The sequence below is a fragment of the Cyprinodon variegatus genome, unplaced genomic scaffold (genome assembly GCF_000732505.1).
Source record: "Cyprinodon variegatus isolate N-32 unplaced genomic scaffold, C_variegatus-1.0 Scaffold73, whole genome shotgun sequence".
In the NCBI taxonomy this organism is placed as follows: Eukaryota; Metazoa; Chordata; class Actinopteri; order Cyprinodontiformes; family Cyprinodontidae; genus Cyprinodon; species Cyprinodon variegatus.
This window is the reverse complement of record NW_015150526.1, coordinates 1,179,506-1,196,281: the sequence shown is the minus strand read 5'-3', so window position 1 is coordinate 1,196,281 and position 16,776 is coordinate 1,179,506. Positions and strand designations below refer to the sequence as shown.

Genomic DNA, 16,776 nt, shown 5'->3' with positions numbered 1-16,776 from the left:
CAGGTTACTTCGAATGTATTCAAACTCCACTACTAAACTGTTTAGATGGCCTTCATGAAGAAATAGAGAACCCAAACACTTTCTGCAGCAGTCAATAACATCCTGGCACATTTGTTATGGATGATCTCTGCAGAATTGACAGAGCTTATTAAACTGGTTAAATTTCCTGGCACCAACTCAATGTTTGTTAGTAGTCCTCTCATTGTTTAACAGTATTGTGGAGTGAGCAATTTCAAATGCCTAAATGAACACTAGCGTATTTATTCCAACAATATTTAGATGATATTTGGGGTCCTCCTCCTGTTGGAAAACCCAGTTGTGTCCAACTCTAAAAATAATAACTCTTCCTTTAAAATTTTATCCAGTATGATGACACAACCTCAGTCAATTGGCAGTGTTCTTAGGTATGAATGCATCAAACTGACTCCTCAAAGCTTACAATATCTATGTCAGCATGTCAAACTGGTCATAGTGTAGAACAGGAGCTTTTTATCAGCCAATTCAATCTGCGGTTGGCTTGGTGAGTAAGACAGGTGTTCCAGCATCTTCTGGTTGATGAATCCCTTCGGTTGCTTTTGAACATTATAACTATCTTCCTTTCATTTGAGAGTTACCGTTAAGGACAGATGAATGAAACTTGGAAACTTTTGGGTTTTCCAATGGGACAATAACAAGTAAAACGCATAAAACAGTATTCAACCAAATCGCTTGTAGAATTACCCTTCAAAAAATGTCTGATTTTAACCCTGTTTGCAAAAAAAGCTTGGTTTGTGGGGGAAACCATGATAATTAAAGGTGTAAAATGGCTTTGAAAGACGTGGTTTGTTTGCAACTATCTAAGGGACACTTAGTTAAATATCAAGAGTGTGTATAATTAGATTTGAGCTTTTATGTCTAATTTTGATCCTGTTTGGATTTGAGACCCTGACTATTACTGCATTTCATTTCTTTGAGTGCCATGTATAAGATAAGGCAGGATTAGGTAGATGTTTTAAGAAATAGAGTGGTAAATTCTAGATTTGATGCTCTTAGAATGCATTTATACGAAAAGCTCTGTGATGTTATTTCCTTATTTTTGTAGAATCAAAAAAATCACAACTCACCAACACAGTCTGGATATCCATAGAAACCTGGTGCACACTGGTCACACTCACTGCCCTGGTAGTTAGGGAGGCAGTTACACTGACCATTCTGACTGCATATGCTCTCAGCCACTCCAGCTCCACCACAGCGGCATGCTAAAGAGAATATGTAATCATACGCAAAGTGAAGTTATAATCAAAACATCACTACAGGTCATATTGCTGGAGCTCATTTCGACATTCCTTGGTCATCGCTTTCTAAATAAAAATTATTATTATGAGTATTTTCCTTGAGGTTAGGGTTCCCCTACCCAGGCAGTTTGGGAAGGAGTGGTATCCAGGTTCGCACCGGTCGCATCGCTCTCCCTCCACTCCCCGACGGCAAAGGCAGCCCCCATAAACATCACATACAGCATGAGTTGTCCCTCTGTAGTCACACATGCATGCTGCAGACAAACAAAGTGGAGATATTTATATTACACAATAAGAGCAAAATCATTTTCAGCTGAGCAGCCCAGCTTATATACAGTATGATGTTTTCTACTGAATAGTAGGTAAACTTGACCTTGCTTGATTTTATTTTGTGCTGCAACTTTAGACTAAAAAGCTGATGACTGCTTCCTGCATTTCATTTCTTTGAGTGCCATGTATAAGATAAGACAAGATTACGTAGTTGTTTTAGGAAATAGCGTGGTAAATTCTAGATTTGATGCTCCTAGAATGCATTCATACGGAAAGCTCTGTGATGTTATTTCTTTATTTTTGTAGGATCAAAAAATCACAACTCACCAACACAGTCTGGATATCCATAGAAACCTGGTGCACACTGGTCACACTCACTGCCCTGGTAGTTAAGGAGGCAGTTACACTGACCATTCGGACTGCATATGCTCTCAGCCACTCCAGCTCCACCACAGCGGCATGCTAAAGAAAATATGTCATCATACACAAAGTGAAGTTATAATCAAAAAATCACTACAGGTCATTTTGCTGGAGCTTATTCTGACATTCCTTGGTCATCGCTTTCTAAATAAAAATTATCATTATGAGTATTTTCCTTGAGGTTATGGTTCTCCTACCCTGACAGTTTGGGAAGGAGTGGTATCCAGGTTCACACTGGTCGCATCGCTCTCCCTTCACTCCCCGACGGCAAAGGCAGCGCCCATAAACATTACATACAACATGAATTGTCCCTCTGTAGTCACACATGCATGCTGCAGACAAACACAGTAGAGATATTTATATTACACAATAAGAGCAAAATCATACAGTATGATGTTTTCTACTGAAGAGTAGGTAAACTTGACATTGCTTGATGGTATTTTGTGCAGCAACTTTAGACTAAAAAGCTGATGACTGCTTCCTTTGGAAAGTCACAAAAATACCATCTATCTCAGCCAACTTACAGGATGAAAAAGCTGCTTAAATGATTCCTCTATGTTTATTTTCTTAGAGGAATGAAATGATTGAAATTGACAGGGGTTAAAGGTTTTCCTAAACTGCTGATTCCCAGCTTAAAAGAAATCACAACTTCAATATTTCTAATATTAGCCTGGTTGAGTTCTCACTAAAAAGTCCCAGAGGAGTGCTACCATAACAAGAGAACAGAGAGCACTTTATATCCCCAAAGATAGACCAGATCTTTTTTGAACCATCAGTCTTTTATGCTTATATTGTCTAGTGGAGATTCTTATGAAGCATGTAAATATTCTATCCCTTTATTTTTTCCAAATATAGGAGACACCATGTTTAGAAATGTCTCATGCATGGTTAACCTACCGCCCTTTTTATTAACATTTAACTCAAGCGCAAACTTAGTAACACTGGTTCCTAACACCCTGCTATCGTTCCTTTTTGTCTTCCTCTTAGTAAACAAGGCTGAATTAAGTGTCCAATAAAAAAGCTTTTTCAAGAGCCTATAAATACAAAAAAAGTGCATGAGAGCGAACAACAAAAGCATTTAACATAGCCCTGCCTTAAAACACTCATTTTAGCTCTAACTGCACTTACGTTGACATGTAGGGGAGTTGAAATAGCCTGGGGGGCAGGCAGTGGGTCCTTCATAGGGAGGGAAAAAAAGAAATAGTTTTAAAGTGCCTACTAGATTCAGTTATGTTGTGACAAGCAACAAAATTAACTCACCCACTATAGGGCCTGCAGGTGATTCAGTTGTCAAGTACACAGGATAAGCTATTTAAAAAAAAAGGCACAAAAGAAAGACATTTAGGAAAATAATCACATGATATTATTTTTCTTGAATCAGAAGTCTGCAAGAATTAAATTCTCGTAACAAAAGCATATAACAGGAACATAGACTTCCATTAAACATTACTGATTAATATATATTTTTTGTTGTTAATTTAAATTACATCCTAGCATTTTTTACTATAGAAACTTGGACTGTTTTCATCCCCTGCTTTAAATGTGTTGTACTTATCATGTAATTCCAGGTTTACACACCTTCCCATTAAATGCCAGCCCATAATATGAAGAAACATTGATCCACGTGAAGACAAAAAACAAACATTTCAGGGAACCCAGACAGCTTCCTAATAACTGTCAACATGCTGTGTCCTGGATTGTCAGGGCAATCAAACCTAGAAAAAGTATTTTACTCATAAATGGCAATTAAAGGTGAAGTAAAAGACTTAAGATCCGAAGGACCTCAGGCAGGTTTGCACACGACAGGTCGCCTGTGTGTGAAGCAGCATTAATACAGTACACAGGTAATACCATTACTGGTGATACATCAGGTAACATAGATAAATTGTGGATGATTTGGTAAGATTCTTCTGTGCACATTCAGTACTTTTGAGGTTGTAATGAATCCTGGCACAGCCATGTGTCAGTGTCAACGGAAACACTAGAGGAAACATAAAGAATTACCAAAAAAATGAAAAAATGACTGTCTTATCTCCACCCCTTTGCTCAAAGCTTAGTCTTTGACAGGGAAGATCCATATGATAATATGGGGAAATTCTTTCTTAGATTTCAATATCTCTTTTTTGGAATGCGCAATAACCTGTTCTATCTGCAGGGTGTGAATTATCTCTCCTTGTTTTTCAGAAGGAATAAACTCTTCTCTTGCAGGACAAAAAAAACAAACAAAAGAAACAACCTGCTTAAACAAACTTCAAGGGCACATGATTTCAAACAAACAAGGACTTCATATGTTAAATGTTGAGTTGCATAAAACCTTTATTTTATTAAAGGCATGTAAAAAATATGAACGATAAATTAGTTATGGTCTAGATTAATGTATATTATATATGGCATACAAAAGATATTAATGATATAAGAAAGGTTAAACTTACTAAAGCACTCTGGGTAGTAAAAATGTCCATCGGAACAGCGATCGCAGTTTTCTCCAGCAAATTGTGGCTTGCAGATACACCTTCCAGACCCCATCTCACAGCCATCTGTTATCCTTTCATCACAGCTACAAGCTAAAGAAAAATTAATTTCATCAGCAAACATTTAACCCAGTGGCTCTAACAGATACACTCTCGGTCACAGGTTAATATCTGTAAAAAACAAAAAACCTAAACATTAAACTATTTAATTAATTTAGAGTAATCTCACACAATGAACTCAAATAAACACCACACATAATTACTAACATTCACTAAAAAAACAGCATAGTCTAACTGTAATATTAATTCATGTAGATTAAACTTTTAAAATAATGTGAGTATCTTAGAACATTAAGTAATCCATAAAACCTTGTTACAGTTTGGGATGAATAGAATATTTCACATTTCTTCTGAGACAGTTTTAGAAAATGGTGAATAGTATGTTGAGCATAAGCCGAGGAATAGCTTATAATAAATAACTCATTAGCTAAACTTTCCTCTTTCTACAGTTGGCGCTTTCTTTTATATAACAACAATTGACACAGTCATTTATTATTAAAATCTACTGGGAAACTATCAAAAGATTGTACCTTGGTTATATAACACTAAGACTGAACTTGTTACTGACAAACACAGGAAGTTCTGGTGTAGAGCATAATATCAACATGTAAGAAAATCCACTCATGCCTATCCATAAGCGTGGAGAAGGGGCTAAAAGGTTTAGAGAACTGTTTAAGGAGTTTATCTGAGTTATTGTTACCCCTATCAGACTGCATCAAATTAAAGAAGGATAATTAGTTCAAACATCTCACTTAATATAAATCATCAGATGGATGTACAGATTATGTCTGTATAGGGTCCTTAGGTTGATGACCTATTATGGATGTCTACATGATGTGCAAATAAGTTCAATGTTTAAACATCTGACTTGTCGTTTTTTGACTTTATAAAAACATCAAACACAGGTGCAGATAGATTTATTTTTTTTTAACATACAAGATGTGCAAAGACATGTCTATGATGTCTTTTTGAGGTTGCCTTTGCACGTCTGATGTTTGTGAAATTAAAAAGTGCAAAAGAGACCTGAAAAGACTTCATATAGATGTGTTTTTGTGCAGTGGGATATAACCAAATCAATACAGAAAGTAAACTCAATTCATGACAATCTGGGTTCCGCTAGACATAAACCCCATAAAACAAAACCTGCAAAATGAGCTGTGAAATAAAAAAAACATGAGAAAAAGGCATGGAACTGCATTCAGAACTTTTAAAGATTCAACCTTTAACATTTTTTATATACAAATAATGTGTTGCATTGAGTAATAACATCTGGGGATGGTAATAAGATTTTCTTTAAAATTGGGAATTTTAAAGTTTAATTGAATAGATTTTTTTGCAGAGACAAGCTAAATAGCAAAAATGTTTTAGTAACATAGAAGATACCTACTAACCCTCCACACATTTCCCTCCTAAACATACAGGAGGGATTTTGTTGTGGATTCTGTGGTTCAATCTTCAAAGTAGGGTGAGCACTTTACATCCCCACACTTGTTAAAGTCCAAACAGAACTCTCAGCTGTTCCTACCACAAAGAACAGCTACAAAGCATTCCAGTAAGGTAAACAATGGTAAAGCCCAGTTTAGACATAGTGCAACCATTGGTGCCAGTGTCGTCGCTGCACTGGTGCCATTTGGGACTGTCTGTAACAACACTGTTAAGCCCTTCATTGAGTAAAACTCTATTTAGGCTTCACAGGTTATACTGCAGATCAAATGCCATCATGTGCATGAGGTTTCTAGATTCAACCAGCAGAAGCACAACCTGGAAAACCGTGCTAACGTCTCCTTGTATCGATTGGATCTACAGCAAAGATCTAAGGTAAAGAGTTGAGGCTCCAGATTTATAACACAACGAGTTTGATAAAACACAACAAACACCATCAAAAAACTAAAACAGAACGAAAGTTTTTTAGAAAAGTATTTTGCTTTACAGTAAACTTATATGTAAACTATTTATTTTTCTTTGCATGTTTAGAATAGTTTAATAGATCTTCAGTTAATTCTATCAATTTAATTTTTTATTTGAAGAGGGGGAAAAATACCATTAGTCTTAAATGAGAAATGTTGTGCATTAGATGTCCGGAAAGTGAACAACTGAAAACATGCAGTATCTTATTTATGCTATTTTCATTATTTATGAAAGACTCAACTACATTGAAAAACTAATGACCCAACAAACATCAAGCTAAGATTTCCTTACTAAGCAGTCAAAATGAATGTACTGCCATTTCTTGATGACAAGAAATTTCACAACAAAAGTTAGGCTGCAAAAAGTTACGTAATGTCCCCATTAGCCGTTACCCTGAATAAAATTATGACAACAAATCACTCAGTTAAATGACCCAACTATGCAGCAGGGTTTTACTCAGTAACCCTGGGTAATTCCTATTTTTCAGTTAAATCTCCCCAGAAAGTGCTGAAAATGGCGCATCCTTTTCTGGAAGAGTCTGTTGAGGTTGGAGTTCAATATGAAATGCTGGCAGTGCAAAATCTTAAGGTATCACATCACTAATTGCTGACTATTATGCTGCAGCTAGACACAGATTCAGTGCCCACAAAAAATGACACTGTGCAGGTAGATAAAAATTGAGTAAAACCACCTTTTAATGTCACATTTCTTTTACAGTTCCTTAAAATATAGAGCTTTTCCTCATTGAGAAAAATCCCTATACTTAAATCTATTTTCACATCCAATATCTATATATGAATGCCATGTATTTTTTTCTGAATTATTAGAGGCTTCTGTCCTGTCCTACCCCAGATAAAGGTAAATATTATTATCTATGTTCCATCAGTGAGGGCTTTTTATGCCCGTGCTAAGCTCAGAGTTAATTAGTGGCTGAGTTTAGTTACCGGATTGATGTTACCTGTTCTGAAACCAAAAACTCTAAGAAGGTAAAAGGGGTAGAACTATTTCCTTACTACTCAGGGTAGGACATTCATTTCTGAAACAGGTAAAAAGAATAATGAAAAAGTTTAACTCACGTATACATCCAATCGGAGACTCGGGAGGCACTCCATGTGGTCTGTAGAAGCCTTCAATGCATCTCTCACAGTTTATTCCTGCAGTGTTGTGCTAAAGAACAGAAACACTTACCATGCATAACACATAAAAACTGTGAAAAAAACAAACAGCTATTTTGCACAATTGCAAAATTAATTGTTATTGTTTATATATCTTGTCTAATATATTTGAAGGGCTAGGCAAATTTCTCAATTTAAAACCATGGATTTAAACTTTCCTTTTCCGATGAGAGGGATTTAGCTTGAAGTTTCTTGGGACCTTGGTAAAGCATTTTATCTTAATTTTGTGATTATTCCAGTTAAGTCCTTGATAATTGGTTTATTTTCCAGAGTATTAGTCTTTTAAATACTGCTCTGTTTGAACACGGTTCAATTGTTTTATTTTGGTAGTCTTTTTTCTTCTCTGCACTAGGTTCTACTTATGGATTTTCCTCTGACACCTGTTGTTTAGTTTTGGATTGATTTTTTTTATACACTCTTTTGTTTAGTCAATCTGTGCTTACTCATAGTTAAGCTTTTTCCCAGTGTATCCCTGCGTTTGCTTGTTTTCGCCTTACCTCTCCTTGGTTTCCCATAATGTTTCCCTGAAGCTTTTTTTACATTCAGTTAATTACCCATTCGATGTTTCATTAAGCACTCTCCCAACACTCTATGTCTTCTCATTTCTCCTTGTTATTTTAACCTGCTAATTCTTCATGGTTCTATGCTGGTTGGTTCCTTGTATTATTTCTTGTAGTTAGAGTTTGGGCTCTGATTTGATTAAATATAATATATATCCTTTGATATATAATAAACTTTCTGAATTTGCCTATCTGCATGTGACTACTGCATCAAACCAGCTCTTAATATTTAGCTTTTATTACAGGATTAATTCACCAAACCCCGAAACCTGACATTTACCTTCAGCTGCTAGAAAACCAAAACCAGTGTTACCAGTTTGTGCGAAAAGAGGAAATTGTCATTAACTAAGTTCTGTACTGAATAGGAAGCATCAGTAGCAAACTTAAAGGGGAATAAAGTTTTGCTTTAGGTTTTGTAATGAGAACCACACACTTATGGCGCATGAAATGTCACAAGCCAGCGACCTGAGGGTGGCAGCAATGCACCCGGCCTGCATAAAAAGCACAAGAAGATTTCTCTAAACCTCGCATTTAGGGAAGGTATAACGGCGGTATAATGTATGTAGGTATGGAGGATTTTCGCAAATTTTTAAAAAGACCTGCCCTCTCCAAATAAAAAAAAAAAAACTGCACATGCACAACCCTGTACCTACTTCCGAGAGAGAACGCCTATTAAACGCATGTGAAAGCATGCAAAAGCCCATTTCTCCTTGTGCACGCTCTGTTTAAAAGTTGCTGTTTGCATCGCTCATACAAGCTTACTTTCCAAAAGAAAACTTGCAATTTTTCCACTATGTCTGACTCACCACCGGTGAGTTAAATGGGAACGAGCACGTAGGATGGCCTTACATAAACATATCAACAGAATGATTGACAATTAGGAGGACCGCCTATTTTAATGATCCACCCGGAAAAAGAACATCCTGCTGTTTATCATTCGCCAAAAAAAGAAAAATAGAAAGAAGGTTTGCAGAAGTAGCAGATTCAGCTTAATGTCTGCTAGGAAGTTTTTTTGGTCGTGGCCATGGGTGTGAACGCAGTGAGGATCCATCACACTCACAACCAACTAACAACCAAATAACTTACCTGTAACTTGTGCCTCACGTATCAGCATACTCTGGTATATGTCAAGAAATTTTGAGCGTGCTCAAAATGTCTTGTACGTCAACGTGTGCCAGTGTGCTTCAGCGTGCTCATAACATACTCATAACTTATCCAATGCTCTGCAGCATTTTTGTCAAATCTTTTTTTTTTTACATCGGCATACGCTGGCTCAATAATCAAGGTGTGACAGTGCCGTTAAGAGCATTTGCTGTGTTTTTGATTCTGTAATTTTTATTTATATGTATATTTACTGCAGGTATGTTATCTGAAATATGTCTAATCAAAACATTATTCTGGAGACTGCCTAGTGCAATCTGTTGTTTAAAAAATGTATAAAGGTAATTGCAAATATTTTATTCTATAACAGTTTGTCTTTATCAAGGAAGTAACTGCTTTTTATGATTTATGTAAAAAGGCCAAAAAGGAAAAAGGATAAAGCTGAGATAAAATCATGCAGTATGCTAGACTTATCAGAAGACTATGTAAACAGAGACATTTTATCTATTTTTTCAGTTTAATTACCCCCCCAGAAGAGAAATGCATGCTTTGACAAGAATCAGTTTGAACATGATACAAATTTCATACCTGGCAGCCGATGCAGACTCCTCCTCCACTGTACCTACCGAAGGTGTCCAAACTTGCTCCCCTCTTTTCAACCTCTGGGTCGTAATAACAGTCAGAGGCATGGGAGAAACACTGGCAGGCTGAGACGGAAAGCCCCGAGACAGACAAGCAGACAAACACAAAATAAGAACATTTGCATTGGAACTCACTCGTGTTTATGTATTTCTACTGAATAACTGTTTCTATTGTTAGTCTTCTTTCCTACAACTTTTAATTCAGGGCTATATTGGCAATACAGTGCATTTCAAAAGTATTTAATTCAGCTCAGCACAACTACATAAGCATTGTAGCCTGCACATGTATGAATAACAAGCTGATGGTGGTGGTAGCATCATGTTGTCGGAATACTGTTCTTTAGCAGGGACACAGAATATGGTCAGATTTGATGCAAAGATTGTTGGAGCAAAATGTAATGCATTCATCGAAGAAAAAACTGTTCAAGCAAAGACCTGGAGGCATGATGTCTGAACATAAAGCCAAAGATTTACTGGTTTATATGAAAACATATCCATGTACTATAAGTCAGAGTCCAGATCAAATTACAATTTAAAATCTCTGGCAAGAATTTTACATATGTGTTTTCAGAAGAAAAAACATTCAAAGATTTTTGTCACTAGATGTGCAAAGCTGGTATTAAAGTTTGAAAATATGACCAAACTTGGGGATGTGAATAGTTTTAAAAGTCACTTTTGTCTTGCGGAAATGATCTCAAAAGTCCACTTCAATTCAGTCCTGTGGATTCATGCTCTGATGCTTCTCTGGACAGAAGTAATTTCACTATCTACTGTAGGCTGGTGCAGGCCTGTACGACCTACAGTACCAGCCAACAGGTTAAGCAGACAAAAAGCAGCTATCCTGAGGCCAGTTACTCATCACACAAACCATATATGGAATGTCCTGTCAAATCTTCACTGACACTAACTCTATACAATACCATATCAGGGCATCAGCAACTGGGTTTGAATATCAGAGACAAGAGGATACTCCAGTCCTCTCTTGGGAATGTAATTCAAAAGTCACCGACGTGGGAAGGGGCAGCCCTGTAAGCTCTACATGTGGAATGAAGCAATGCACAAGAACACTCACGCTGACACTCGTTGGGGCTGTCAACAGTAGCAGCACGCCACGGCTTCTGGTTAAAGCCTGGACAGCAGTGGTCACATGACTCGCCACAGGTGTTGTGTTGGCACTCGCACTGGAGTCTAAAGTGAGAGGACGAGACAGTGGGACATAGTGATTCTGTGATGTTTGACACATCTGAGACAACACTTCAGGCTGCACATCATTCACACATGGTTCACACATTATCACCACGAAGCTATGACAATCGTGTCACCTTCAACAGAGAATGATATTTGGTTTGATGTTGGAAATGCATTAGATGATTAGACATCCATTGCTTTGGCAGACTGGTAAATTTCAGTACATGGCCTAAAGTTGAGCAATTATAAAACTCCTGTTCACAACAACTGATGTAAATGTAAATCCTTTATTGTCCCCCAAGGGGGAAATTCTGCCACTGTTGGCGCACGGGGAGCAGGCTTGGGTTAAGGGTCTTGCTCAGGGACACAAAATGGCAGTCTGTGGGATCTGATATCTTTACAATTTGTTAAGATGTGCAGTCTGGAACTGCACCACTGAAAATCTCTTACATCCAAGACTTTTTTAACATTATTTTGAATTACTCCATGGCTGCCTAATGTTGTTTTTGATTATTTCTAATCAAATTCTGTGTTATATACTTTTCCACTGGGGATTCTGTATGGATGTCTGTGTGAAGGTTATTGTTGCTGCACTGATTGTGTACTCACCCAGTCAGTAAAACAGTTAAAAGGGTGGTGCAAAAAATAAAAAAACAACAGATAAAATTACAGTGATAAGAAGAAGAAAAAAATGCAGCTTTTTACCATTGTGGATATTGGAGCTCTTGAGATTACAAGGACAGAAATCCTGCATTGATACTCTTTTGAGATATTATTTTAAGGGGAATACACACCATGAGTGTGCCTAATCAAAAAGGACATAACAAGGTTTGGATAGATTCAGCAGAAGGACCGATGCTTCTGAAACCAAAAGGTTTAAATAAATTGCTGGGTGCTGTGCCCAGGAATACTGGCTACCAACCAGAGCTGCTGTTGGTTTGGTGGAAAATAACTGGAGTGTTTATTATTTTTCCCCAAAAATAAAGCTGAAAACTTGTTTGGGCTTATTCTCGCCAACCCGATAACCTGTATTGTCTCATGATCTAAAAGTATTATTACGCCATATTTATTACATATCTATGTACAGCATTTATTGGTACTGTATCTGGCATTTTTCTAAAACATAAATGTTAAGATGAAAAAAAAAATCTATTTCTAAAACAGTGACTAATCTTTCTTTATTGTATCAATAACATAACTCTTACTGGATTGCTTCTAAACAGTAAAAACCATTTCCCACTTAGACGACTCAGTTCTGTTCAGGAATACACTTAATAATTATAATAGATAAAGTTTAGAGTTTCATCAATAAGTAGTGACAAATGCATCAACCTAATAAAAATGAAGCAACGAGGTTGAAGCGTAAGACTGTTACCGACCTGTTTGGGTTCTCTGGATTCCGACCTGCATCACAAACTTGGGCGTGCCCATTGCAAACACAGCGTCCACCAATACTGATATCCTTGATACTGTAAAAATACTATTAGAAAACAGAGAAAAATCAGCAGAAGCACAAACTGGTAGATGTGTTATCAGAGACATTCAGCTTCAGCATACCTGGAGCAAATTGTCTATGCTTGGCTACAAAAGGGAATCAGATATGACAAATATAAACTGTTACCATTGAGTTTAGTTATTCAATTAGAACATGTCCTAACATGAATAAAATTGCAATGACTACATCTCAATGTTTCAAAATAAAAAAAAATAATCTCCAAAAGAGGATAATTCTGTAAGAATTTTGTCATACAATTTAACCCCCCCTTAAAGGATGTACGCTGCTTCTTTTAATAGCATGTTGTCCTGAGTTTTAAGCATAAGTGATATATCTCACACCTACATACTGACAGAACTTTGCAAACCTGTCCCTATAAAAAGCTTTGCAAAGATGGCCTGTCGGACTGATCCAGCTTTAGTTCTCCACCAACCCCTAATGCCAGAAAACGTGTAAGCAGAGGGGTGTGACTGTGTCAGCAAAAATGAAGCTGCCAGGCAGAAGGCATAGAACCAAGCTTTATCCAAATGGGAAAGTCGAGGATGCCAGTATGACACCTTGGTGCCACGTTGTACTGTTTTTGTCTTACCCTCCGTGTGACGGTGGGGTCTTTTTGGGCTTTGGAGATCAGGTGACCTAGGAGAGTGTTTGTACGAAGGAAGTGCAGACGGATGTTTGTGGCTTTCGTAAAGTCACGGAGCACTGGTGAGTAGGTGAAGTTTTTGGAGCCTGGCCGGCCGTTGATCAGAGAAACTACAATCTGGAAAGTACAAAGTTTATTTCAAGTAAACTGGCTTTCAGACACTTCCTGGCATTTGTTACCAGATTTCTTTCTAATGTTACCTCTCCATTTTCCAAAGGAATGATCCGTGAATACTCCGTGGTGCAGATTTGGTCGTCATCACTCAAAACACGACCATTTGGCTGTTTTCCAAATATTTCAATACACTCCCGTTTGGAATCTAGAAAAGGGAAGAAAAAATAAGTAAATTAAATAAGTTGTAGTTGAATGATTACAATATTTTACAAATCCAGCACAACAGAAAATGGATAAATGACGAAGCTCTATCAGAAACCAGAATGTCATAGGCAAAAGGTGCAATTTAAATGACTGTACTCTTTCAACATGTACAAGAATAAGTTACAAGGGTATTTATTCGTATAAACAGAATTTAATAGGTACAGTTACATTAATGGTTCAGGATGTTTACAGTCATTTACTGTTTCAATGCTGCTGTGTTATATGTTACGGCATTGTGCAGAAGTCCTGGAGGCCTTCCTCGAGGGTTGCTGCTAAAGAATGGTAAACCTGAGTTGCTTTTAAAGGCTATCTGCTGTTTCTGCTCTATATGCGGGATGAGCTTTTATGCGCATAGTGCAACCAGTTTGGGGCACAAGCTTAAGCTATTTTCCAGTGTGGGTCACATTATACTAAGAATGCCAATTGTTACAATCCTTTTTGGCTTAACTCTCTATTGAACACAATAGAGCATGATCATCACAAAATTTTGTTATGATCATAATTATCTACAAGATCTCAAGGCAGATTCCTGACAGTTTCACAACAGAGACTGATCTTTGCTTTGCAATTGATGTTCTGTTGCAGAGGTGTCAAGTACCGAAGTACAAATACTTCATTACTGTACTTAAGTACACTTTTTAGGTATCTATACTTTACTCCGTTACTTATTTTTCTTCCTACTTCTGACTTCTATGTATTACATTTTCACACAAGTATCTGTACTTTATATTCCTTACCGGTACATTTTTAAAACAAACATTTGTTACTCTTGGCTTCGGTTTAATGTTTATAAATATTTATTTCACGTCATGTGCGCCATCCAATGCAGATCATTGGCGCCATCCACATCTAGAGAAAACTAGTGTCATTGGATGAGTCATATAATGCAAACACTCATTGGTTAGCTAAAGGAAATCATCAGAAGCAAGCAGGTGTTCTTCAAACTGCAAACGCGAATTGTCTATGCCATGGTACAATGCAGGATTCAGAAAAAGACGTTGAAATGTCTGAAAGGTCGTACACAGGCCAGAGCGTATCGGGAGATGGAGACAGAGAACAACAAGACCTCCCTCATCCTTGGTCCTATCTCAAAGAATTTTTCCAAATAGTCGTAAAATTTAGCTTTTAATTCATTAAGTGGCATCTGGCTGTTTTTGTTAAAGGCTACTTTATACTTGTGTACTTTAAGTAGTTTTTGGAGCACATACTTTTACATTTTTACTTCAGTAAAGAGGTCTAGTTGATACTTTTTTCTAGTTGATACCAGAGTTTTTAAACTGCAGTATCTATATTTCTACTTAATTAACAAATGTGTGTACTTTTGACACCACTGTTCTGTTGTTGTTCAAATCATGGCCTTCAGCTGGCATCTAGCATTTTGTGGTTGAGGGTAAATTCCCTTAATGTCTGAAGTGAATGTTCTCAGTGGTTTAAGTACAGTTGGTCCTCTGATTCAAAGGGAGCCGGTTGAGGGGGTTCAGGTATCTAATTAGGATACTTCCTGGATACCTCTATGAGGGTTTTCCTGTATATGGAGAGGAACTGCAAAGTCTGCTCGAATGACTACAGATGCCCATTGTGGCTAAAAAGCAACTTACAATCCACCAGAATGAGAAAAAGAATGTAACTTAGAAAAGTGAGATAAGGGATTTCACTCCTAGACCTCTTACCCCAACTACCCAAACTTTCAAAAGTTGTTAAAAATTTAAATATTATGTCTTGACACATTTTTTGTATTGGTTTGCATTTTAGGTTCTATTGAGAAATGTGCTAACTATTTATATATAACTGAAAATACTTTGATTATGGGCACTTTAAGATATTTTTTGATGGATAAAAATATATATATAATGCATTGTACTGAATTGCAAAATAGGCAAACAGAGTTGTGAGGAAAATTTGTGTAGGCCTTAAATCTAAAACCTAGAAGAATCATTCCCACCTAATTTTCAATGTATCTAATTAATCCTATTACAATGACAGCCATATTTAATGGTGGAACAGTTGTTGTTAGTGTTGTAGTTCAATAAGAACGCCAGAATCCAGGCCAGACCTCTTTTGTGGGTTCTCTTTGGGAACTTAAGCTTTGTCCTACAGTTAAACAATATGATTTTAAAGTTTGTGGATAACTCTGTCATACAGCCATACATACCCTAAGTATGTATGGCTGTTTGTCCCTGTTGTGTCTGTGTTTCCCTGTACCAAACAGCAAAAATATTAAATCTATCAGAAGACATTGAAGTAGTGAGGTACATATAATTGCTTATTTTTCTATTAATCTGGGGACTGCATTATGAGAATATGCATGAAGGCAAATCTTAATAGGTGCAGTTAACCTACACCATGATGCTTTCATATGATGGTGAAGAAATTACATTTTTTCAACAAAGTTCTTACCATTTGTTTGGCCAACATATGTCTTGGCGCTATTCTGAAACATCACAAACTTTAAAATGAAACAGACTAATGCAAGAGTTAATCCTGAAACACCTTACTAAATAATATGAACTAAAAATTCAAGTTATTAAGTTACTTCCATTTTTTCTGAGCTCTCAGTTAAACAATAAGGGCCTGATATTCAAAGACTCAAAATTAGCAGCCTTTACATATTGCTAGTTTTTTTTATTTTCTTCAGTACATGTAATAAGTGGGCGTGCTGCAAGCAATGTGCTTGTGCTCTGAGAAGGTTACAAGTACCAAGTTGGATCCCCACAGCCTCCACTCTGGGTTCCTGAGCAAAACCTTTAACCCCACACTGGTCCCCAGGCACCACACAATGGCAGCCCACTGCTCTCCGAGGGGATGGATCAAATGCAGAGCGAATTTCCCCATTATGGGACAATAAAGGGATTTACTTTACTTTATTTTAAAATGTATGCATATCAATTTGCAGCTCACTTTCAGAAGTATTTAAAAAGACCTAAAAACTGCTGTTACAGTTCAGATTAAAAAAAAATGCTTTGCACACTTTAAATGTTGCATATAATACACCCATGAATTTGTGCAGGATGGCCATTAGAATATGATGTCTGCAACATTTGAAACGCGAATCCCTTTGCACCTTCCTTGATTATCTTCTCAGTGGATACAAACACAATTGCACCTGTTTAAAACAAACCTTCTGAAGATCAGGCCAGAAGTGTGTAACCAGCAATGAAGCGCCTAGTAATTTAATTAAGCAACTGCATGTGT

General features: G+C 36.9%; 1 protein-coding gene across 1 annotated transcript in view; it reads right to left on the bottom strand.

Annotated features, from left to right (window-relative positions):
* lama3 (laminin subunit alpha 3) overlaps positions 1 to 16,776 on the bottom strand; it is a 95,233-nt gene that overhangs the window by 56,266 nt on the left and 22,191 nt on the right. The window contains exons 4-16 of the mRNA XM_015372492.1: positions 13,407 to 13,525; positions 13,153 to 13,323; positions 12,448 to 12,548; positions 10,953 to 11,068; positions 9,828 to 9,946; positions 7,480 to 7,570; positions 4,397 to 4,528; positions 3,225 to 3,272; positions 3,093 to 3,140; positions 2,162 to 2,296; positions 1,872 to 2,006; positions 1,394 to 1,528; positions 1,104 to 1,238 (exon numbers count right to left, since the gene is read on the bottom strand). Of these exons, the coding sequence (XP_015227978.1) occupies positions 1,104 to 1,238; positions 1,394 to 1,528; positions 1,872 to 2,006; positions 2,162 to 2,296; positions 3,093 to 3,140; positions 3,225 to 3,272; positions 4,397 to 4,528; positions 7,480 to 7,570; positions 9,828 to 9,946; positions 10,953 to 11,068; positions 12,448 to 12,548; positions 13,153 to 13,323; positions 13,407 to 13,525 (1,485 nt within the window). The remainder of the gene's footprint in view (positions 1 to 1,103; positions 1,239 to 1,393; positions 1,529 to 1,871; positions 2,007 to 2,161; positions 2,297 to 3,092; positions 3,141 to 3,224; positions 3,273 to 4,396; positions 4,529 to 7,479; positions 7,571 to 9,827; positions 9,947 to 10,952; positions 11,069 to 12,447; positions 12,549 to 13,152; positions 13,324 to 13,406; positions 13,526 to 16,776) is intronic.